Source organism: Sinocyclocheilus rhinocerous, unplaced genomic scaffold (assembly GCF_001515625.1).
Source record: "Sinocyclocheilus rhinocerous isolate Xijiao unplaced genomic scaffold, SAMN03320098_v1.1 scaffold55, whole genome shotgun sequence".
NCBI classification, from domain to species: Eukaryota; Metazoa; Chordata; class Actinopteri; order Cypriniformes; family Cyprinidae; genus Sinocyclocheilus; species Sinocyclocheilus rhinocerous.
In genome coordinates this window covers 470,497-479,448 of record NW_015647461.1, presented here as the reverse complement: position 1 = coordinate 479,448, position 8,952 = coordinate 470,497, and the positions used below count along the sequence as shown (strand labels likewise).

The following is an 8,952-nucleotide window of genomic DNA, read 5'->3' as shown; positions in this document are numbered from 1 at the left end:
GCAAAAACATGAACAAATAATTAATAGATTATTTGTAAAGATGTGTAAATAGAGGTCTACACAACAAACAAAGACCAACAAATGAAGATCACATGAACTGAAAGTTTACTAACATTTGTAAGCATTTCAATTTACATTAAATAATCATATGTTAATCATTAGGTAATGTTTAGTAAGTTAATTAGTAAACATTAACAATAATATTATCTCATATCTATGTGAATATATATTAACTAATGACCTGTTAAGCATTATATAATGTTTGTTAATGATTTATAAATGAAAGTTATTATAAAGTGTTACCGAATAATGTTCATGATACAGTGCATTATGCACTACTACAATGTACACAGCAACTGGGGGACCTACTACAAAATGATCTAAAACAAGGTCACTTTTTACAGAAACAATATTACTCAAAGTAACAATGCAGTCTGAAAATGTGGGTGCAACTCTGAGTAACTGGTTCTGAAATGGTGACAGTTCAATGAAGAATTCAACCTAAATATAGACCTAGACAACCATTACTGAAAGTGACAGAAAAGAGCATAATGGAAAAGAAAGAATTTCCCCTGGGGAAAAGGAAATGGATAGTTACTGGACATAAGAGTGACTGCTCAGCAAGTCTAGCACAAACAAACATGGAGAGCCTAAAACTGTGCACCCTCACTAGTCCTGTGACTGGAAGAGTCACTATATCTAGCTCATGTAGTAGATACTGTAATAGAGCAATGGCAGGAAATGATCTCCATGACAACATTGTTTGGTAGCTCTTTCAGGGTGAATCGCACACTGGTATCATTTCAGATTAAAATTAATTGCACGCTGGCCAATGTGCCCTTGACCAGAGCTTCCTGGCACCCATGTTTGGGTGGATCTGGCTGCTGGGAAAGCTGTGGATTCCAAAACGGCTAAGCAAACAAACAGAATCTCTTTTGTCAGGTTATGACAGATAAGAAAACTTTGAAGTCAAGTAAAGACTAATTAAATAATTTTCAATTGACAAGCTTGGGTGGATTGTTTGTCCTTTCGGAAATAAAAGAGACATTTAATAACATGCCATTTCATTGCACTCAGATGTTTTAAAGAGCTTATTTTTGACTCAAGTGGGGAAAGTCAGCCAACTCGAACCCACACTAGGCCAGCCAGCTGATAAGAACGTTGCACTGACCTTCTCTAGGTACTCTGTGAACACATTACAGCTGTCAGTCATGTGGCTTCTTCTACGTGCTGCAGACAGCACTTTTCTGTTGTTACAGTTCATTTCTCTAATCTTACAGACATATTTATGTTTTACAGAGGTAACAGTAAGCTGACCTTATAACTGTATGCGTGTGAATGCACAGGCCAGCTAGGATGTGATAAGGAAACAACTGCGAAGTTCATTTGCGCATTACCCCCCGTTTATCGTTTATTAGGCTGGCACAACTCCGGCATCTTACAGGAGTCATGAAACATTCACCATCATCAAAAAACTTCATAAAAGTCCCCATAAAAGTGTTTCACGTGTGCTTTGTTTCATAAATTCCTGTATTCCTAATGTTCAAAAGTACTGAATATGCATAGATGTTTTAAAGTAAATGTTTTGAGTGATGTCATGAGTGGATGATTAGATGTTGTGTCATGATCTGTCAGATTATCTGATTATTTTTAATGCTAATACACCAGAAAATGTTTGGTCCCACTTTATATTAGGTGGCCTTAACTACTATGCACTTATATTTAAATTAATCATTTGGAACAATGCACTTATTGTGTACATACAGTACATGTTTTTACATTGCACTTATATACTTTTTTTAAATACCTGCGTGTAATTAATTTATAATTACATTTATAATTACACTGTTGACCCATCCCTTAAACCTACCCATACCACCAAACCTGTCTCTGACCTTCCCTGTATTCCACCTTAATAGCAGCAAAAGTGTTTTGCAATACAATATGAACACAATAAGTACGTTGTACTTATTTTTTGATGTAAGTACATAGTAGTTAAGGGAACTTAATATAAAGTGGGAGCAAATTTTTTTATTTAATTTTAAATTATGTGGTGTATTAATAAAATATGAACCTCTGTAGGCAAGTACGTTTATAGGCACCTGTATAGTGCGCATGCTATACAAGTTCACTGTGTGCTTCCACACCCTGAATTATGCTCTTTAACAAGTAAAAGTTTTATCAGAAAGTCCTTGAGCACCAAGAGCAAGGAAGATGGGAATAAGGAACCTAATACATTCCCTTAGTTTGCGAAACAATGATACTAACAAAGTGCCACGAACCCTTCTACTGGTTCTGCCTGAGGTGATACAACCATCATACATGTTGATGTCAGTCGTGATTTAATCTCATAGTAAACTATAGTCAAACAACCACTGCTATTGTATGCTTTTCTGAAACTCGCACAGGCCATAAGATAAACTCCAGGACTAATCTGCTGATCTATGATCAGTTCTCCAGATCCAAATCTCCTCCTTATCTTGTCAACCCCAGATTAGCCGCTGCAGTCGTTAACATGTCTGCTCTCCTCGGCACGGTCTTACCTGTGCCTTTCCTGAGCTCACAAAACACTGAAAACATTGCCAGAGACAGAGAGTACCGGAAATTCTGGCCATCACAACAAATTCCTCATACACCACAGATCATGGATAAATGAACCCTACAAACACATACAAACCAATGTGGAAAAACTCATTCTGCGGAAGCAAAAAGGAATGCACAATATTAATTTTCAACTCTCAGCTCATTGTACTGTATATACAGTGTAACAAACCACAAGGCACCTGATTCAGCATTCATTATGAGCGCGCGTGTGTCCACATCAGTGTGTGTTGAAAGAGAAGACAATGGTATTTGTCAGTCTACATCCTATTTTCACCATTTGGTCATTAAGCCACAGACAAGTTCACCTCACGACCTGTGTGTGCAAGGAATTAACACTCGCACACTGAAAAACACCTCCTGGGTTCCGGAGGATTCCAGTGGTATGGGAAAAACAGGAAAAATCTGCGCTCTCCTTCCTGCCCGATGACCCTGTTTGTATGACACACAGGAGGCAGTTTAGGTGCAGGCAGTAAGTCAGTGGCTTCGTCTCATTGTCTCGGTTATGGTTACATCACTACAGTTCTGCATGCATTGGGGGGTTACATTGTGAATGGAGATTACTGTCATTGTTTTCTTTTAGATTAGTCCCTCTATCTGCATTTAAAAAACATAAATAAAAACAGCCTTGTCATTGTAAAAACATAGATACTTTCTCTGTTCCAATATGTAGTGAAATGCCTCGCTACACTCTAACTGGTGATTTACAAAAAACTTTTTTTGCGTTTAAAAGGGCAGTGGAGTTCCTGTAAGTTTTTATTTTTATTTTTAAGTTTAATTTCTTTTAAAATAAATGCCACGTTTTTACAGTGGGGTGTCATGTACGAGATGAGAGATAAGATGCGAGGTGTGAGTGCTAACACGTCTATCTTCCGCATGCTTACATAGAAGCAGGGCAGAGAAATGACAAAACACACTAAGTGTGAACAGCCTCTAACAGTAATAGCGATTTGGAACTTTCTACACAGGAAGCAACTTTGAACCACAAAATCCAGACTTGCTATTAATTTCAATGGGGTTTGACATTAGCATGATGCTACGCTAAAGGCCCGTTCACACCAAGGACGATAAATATAACAATAACTATAAACTATTGCTAATCGTTTTAATTCTATGAGAATAGGGAAGTCCACACCAAAGCGACCAAAGAACGTCATTGTTGGAATCACTTTCAGAGTAATTTTTGTCAGCTGATGAACAATAAAAACATTCACAGCACTTGTGCACAAGTGCTTGCTATTTTTGTTCACTACTTTTTGGTACTGAATCAAGTTTTTTTTATGTTGCTTATTGCAATGCATTTTAAGATTGCCTTAACTGTTAAAATGACATGTTATGCAGCCTTTGAATTTGGCTAAAAAAGGTGTTTCTGGAGGAAGCATAATTTAGAACAACCTTCACACTGTAAGCACCTTTGATTCCTTAAAATATTGCCTCTGTAGGCAGCGCACTAGATTTTGGAAAAGAGAAAGTGTCTATGCTTTAGCAGTGGCAGGGTTTTTTTCTAAATAGAGATAAAGGGACTAATCTGAAAAGAAAACAATGACAGCAGTCTTTTTTTCTTATCATGCATCACAAAAATGTGATTGAAAGTAGATTAGGCCTAGAATAATGTACAGTACATTAACACACAGGCACTTATAATTCTATTGAATACTGTTGTAATATATCTTACATACAGCAGCATACTATATCATTTATCTGATACATAAAAGCTTTAAGAAGCCATGCAAAACCTGTACAAAAACATGTACCATTTATGTTGTAAACAAATGCATGAACATAACGAAACGAAACGAAACTAACAGCTTAAGAGGTGAGTAAGTATGACGTTTCACTCAACTGGCTGCATAACAGCAGGCACTTATCAGAGACCGATCAAGCCTGAAGAGCATCAGGAAGTGAATCTCAGACCACCTGGTCTAAGAGGAAGTCAACAAAGCCGCATGCAAGCTGACTGACGTCAATCACAACCCACCACACCTGATAGGAACTCCTACTGACTGCATTTCTCATGCTCTTTGCTTCAGTATAATGCCACTTACCACTTTTCTTCCACATTACGCATTGAAGACTTACGGCCCTTTTGCCGTAGGCCGGACTTAATGCTGTTTGGCCTGATTATTGACGTTACAAGTGTGTTTTACTGAAACTACTCAGTGTTACATGGAGCTGAACTCCTGTGCCCTTTACACTTTTTCCTCCTGAAACAAGAACATAAACGATACACACACAGACAATATATTATATCCTTTCTCTTCCACTCTATTTGATTTTTCAATCTTTCCTAGAAACATATTGATTGTGAATGCAGCATCCTAATTACAACCACCAAACCAGACTGTACAGGTCAAACACCAGCAATCTATAGTCTTTGTACAAACAGTTCAACTTTTCCATATGCTTTCAAGCATATATATATTTTTTATGAAATTTTCCCCCAGAGTGCTTTCTGAAATTCCTAAGCATGTTTTATTTGGGGGCCTTTGTTATTTTTTATTTATACAGATAGTAGAGAGAAGGAAAGGAATTGTTTGAGGGGAGAAAATGTGAACAGGACGCGAGCCAGATTCGAACCTGTCTCCTCCAAGTGAGTGCCAAGGCTCAACGTGCCCGTTACAAATTAGCCCATATTATCTCTACCACTTAATACTTTTTTTTTTTTACACTGCAAAAATTATTTCTATTATTTCTTTATTAGTTTTTTTTTCACAGTACAATGATATAATTTAAACAAGAAAAAACGTCAACGGAATAAGAAAAATGACTTAATTCAAAGGCAACATAAGTTTTGTTTCTTACCCTACAGGCAGATAATTGTTATTGTTTTAAGCATAAAGTCACTTAATATTTCAGAAAACAAGACATTATGTCTAATGTCATTTTGCTTCTGAAGTACAGTAAATGCATCTTGATTTAAGAATGTTTTGTCCAAGCTAATTTTTCTGTCTTAGCTTCTGAGTTATGATCTGATACATACGATTGTGTTACAAGAATACAGTCAATTACATAATCTTTTAGCATCTCATTAAACAAAAGATTGCATTTGCTGAAGATTGCATTTTTATGTAGCCTCTTTCTTCTAGCCTGATTATTGACGTTACAAGTGTGTTTTACTGAAACTACTCAGTGTTACATGGAGCTGAACTCCTGTGCCCTTTACACTTTTTCCTCCTGAAACAAGAACATAAACGATACACACACAGACAATATATTATATCCTTTCTCTTCCACTCTATTTGATTTTTCAATCTTTCCTAGAAACATATTGATTGTGAATGCAGCATCCTAATTACAACCACCAAACCAGACTGTACAGGTCAAACACCAGCAATCTATAGTCTTTGTACAAACAGTTCAACTTTTCCATATGCTTTCAAGCATATATATATTTTTTATGAAATTTTCCCCCAGAGTGCTTTCTGAAATTCCTAAGCATGTTTTATTTGGGGGCCTTTGTTATTTTTTATTTATACAGATAGTAGAGAGAAGGAAAGGAATTGTTTGAGGGGAGAAAATGTGAACAGGACGCGAGCCAGATTCGAACCTGTCTCCTCCAAGTGAGTGCCAAGGCTCAACGTGCCCGTTACAAATTAGCCCATATTATCTCTACCACTTAATACTTTTTTTTTTTTACACTGCAAAAATTATTTCTATTATTTCTTTATTAGTTTTTTTTTCACAGTACAATGATATAATTTAAACAAGAAAAAACGTCAACGGAATAAGAAAAATGACTTAATTCAAAGGCAACATAAGTTTTGTTTCTTACCCTACAGGCAGATAATTGTTATTGTTTTAAGCATAAAGTCACTTAATATTTCAGAAAACAAGACATTATGTCTAATGTCATTTTGCTTCTGAAGTACAGTAAATGCATCTTGATTTAAGAATGTTTTGTCCAAGCTAATTTTTCTGTCTTAGCTTCTGAGTTATGATCTGATACATACGATTGTGTTACAAGAATACAGTCAATTACATAATCTTTTAGCATCTCATTAAACAAAACCTGCTGAAGATTGCATTTTTATGTAGCCTCTTTCTTCTATTCCTCCTCTAAATGTGAACAATCTCTCTCATATTATCCTTCAGAAATGACCTCACTCCGCCAAGGTTTTCTTGACATTTCTAAGAAAACAGTCTGGGCTGTATAATAGAGGCTCCAGTGAATGGCCTTGTTCTGTTTAGTTAGCATAGATTACAGTTCTTCTGAAATCTCTGTCTGGCATGTTCTCTGATATCAGACTGGGAGCCATCCTCAAGGACAGAGAGTGAACTATGAGGAATTTTCCCACCCATTATACTAAGCCTTCTGCTGAGGCAGGCCTGTTTGTCCGTTGTGTTATTGTATTTGGCAGGTGTGCATGCATGTGAGAGACCAACACGTAGCAGCCACGGCCTTTTCCTATAGTCTAACACGTTCTGTGCGACTAGACAAAACAGCCACTAATATGGGCACCGTGCTTGAATGTGTGTGCACGTGAGTCTACTAAACATTTCAACACTGCCAGGCCAATCAGCAGAAGCTGCGGTGGAGATGAGTGATGATGAGGGATACAAGAGGGCAACGGCATGGGCAGTCACGTAGCATGACAAGAGGTCTCTCTCTATCATTAAAAATATACTTAAACACAGCACAACAAAACATGTGTTTACAGGCACACACACACAAACTTTCAGTCTTTAAGATGGAGTTATTTTAAAAGCATGGGAAATGCCTTTAATCCAAAGAGTAAATACTAAATATCTAGGATTTGCCGTTTAGGATAAAACATTTGATAGGAAGTCTTAGGAATTACAATCAACAGTCAGTATTTGAAATTCTGCACTCGCTTCATACTTCAAGGAATAATTCACCAAAAAATGAAATTTAGCATTCAATCACTGTGTAAGCATGTATAAAAATTATATTCTATCTACTTGTTTTTCTTTGTGTGTGTGTTTGTATATGTGTGTATAATATATATATATATATATATACAGTATATACACCTTGCTACACTGCGTTAGGCTAACCGAGACTTGTCATTTGCACTTATATATTGTTGCTCTTTTGTTAGTTTTGACTGCTTTTATTGTCCTCATTTGTAAGTCGCTTTGGATAAAAGCGTCTGCTAAATGACTAAATGTAAATGTAAAAACATCTGTGTAGCCAATAAAACATCACAATAATTAATTGACTTCTTGTGAAGCGAAAAGCTGCATGTTCACAAGAAACAAATCCATCATTAAAGTGTTTAACTTTAAACTTTTTTTCCAGTCCATAATCCACAATAACACTTCCTTCAGTAAAAAGTCCATTCCAACTTGTCCTCTCACATCAAAATTCAGAGACATATTTGTTTAGAATTGTTTTGGATGGTTTCTGCTTGTAAACCGTGCTTGATCTGTGCATATTTCTCTCCTGATTCAGATAATACAACTTTTCTCACAGGAAAAAGCAATATTAGGCATAAAGGACTAGTATTTTAGATCACAGCAACAGTTTGAGGTACTGTTTGAAGTACTGAAGTTACTTGATGGACCAGAATCATGTGGCTTATTTGTGGATTACATTATAAGCTGTTTGAACTCTCATTCTGATGGCACCCATTCACTGCAGAAGATCCATTGGTGAGCAAGTGATGTAATGCTAAATTTCTCCAAATCTGTTCCAATAAAGAAACAAACTCATCTACACCTCGGATGGCCTGAGGGTACAAGTAAATTTTCAGCAAATTTTAATTTTTGGGTGACCTAATACTATAAATCAGTTTGCGGTTAATATAATTTGTAAGTTAAAAATTCTGAAAAATACAAGGATTTTCACTAGTGCTCTACAACCTTTGGACCTAATTTTTAATACTTTTTTGCAGTTTAAGGTCTTACCAGGTAGGCACACTCTGGTGATGGGGGGCTGGTTGGACACAGGGGACCTCCTGCAAGAGGAAATGTTGAAGAATTACTGAAAATGTGGTCGAATAAATACAAACAAACAATTATGACACAAGCAGAAAACCCCTACAATTCAAAAACTTCTGTGTGTCATTCCTTTGCGTCATCTCTAACTGAAACAGGATGCATAATGTCAAAGCAAAGAGCATACTTTATGGGATGATATTAGACTCTAAATGATTAATAGATGCACGTACAATTATCCATGTACTGCATAAATTTTATACATGTATCTTACTAACCACAAACAAATATCTTTCAATTTGAGTCTGTGGAATTCAGGATTAAATGATTGTGCAGCGATTTGTACAAATACAGACATGTTTGCGAATAAAAATGTTCTGTTCTGCATTAATATATCATAAATTGCTCATGCAAAAAGGAATCTGTGCATATGTGGATCAGGTGACACGCGTG

The 8,952-nt window shown here is 36.3% G+C and overlaps 1 protein-coding gene across 3 annotated transcripts in view; it reads right to left on the bottom strand.

The window, feature by feature from the left end:
• The window catches only part of pde4ba (phosphodiesterase 4B, cAMP-specific a), a 159,413-nt gene that overhangs the window by 39,571 nt on the left and 110,890 nt on the right, over positions 1-8,952 (bottom strand). For all 3 annotated transcript variants that reach the window (XM_016513605.1, XM_016513606.1, XM_016513608.1), the window contains one exon: positions 8,470-8,519. In XM_016513605.1, the coding sequence (XP_016369091.1) occupies positions 8,470-8,519 (50 nt within the window). The remainder of the gene's footprint in view (positions 1-8,469; positions 8,520-8,952) is intronic.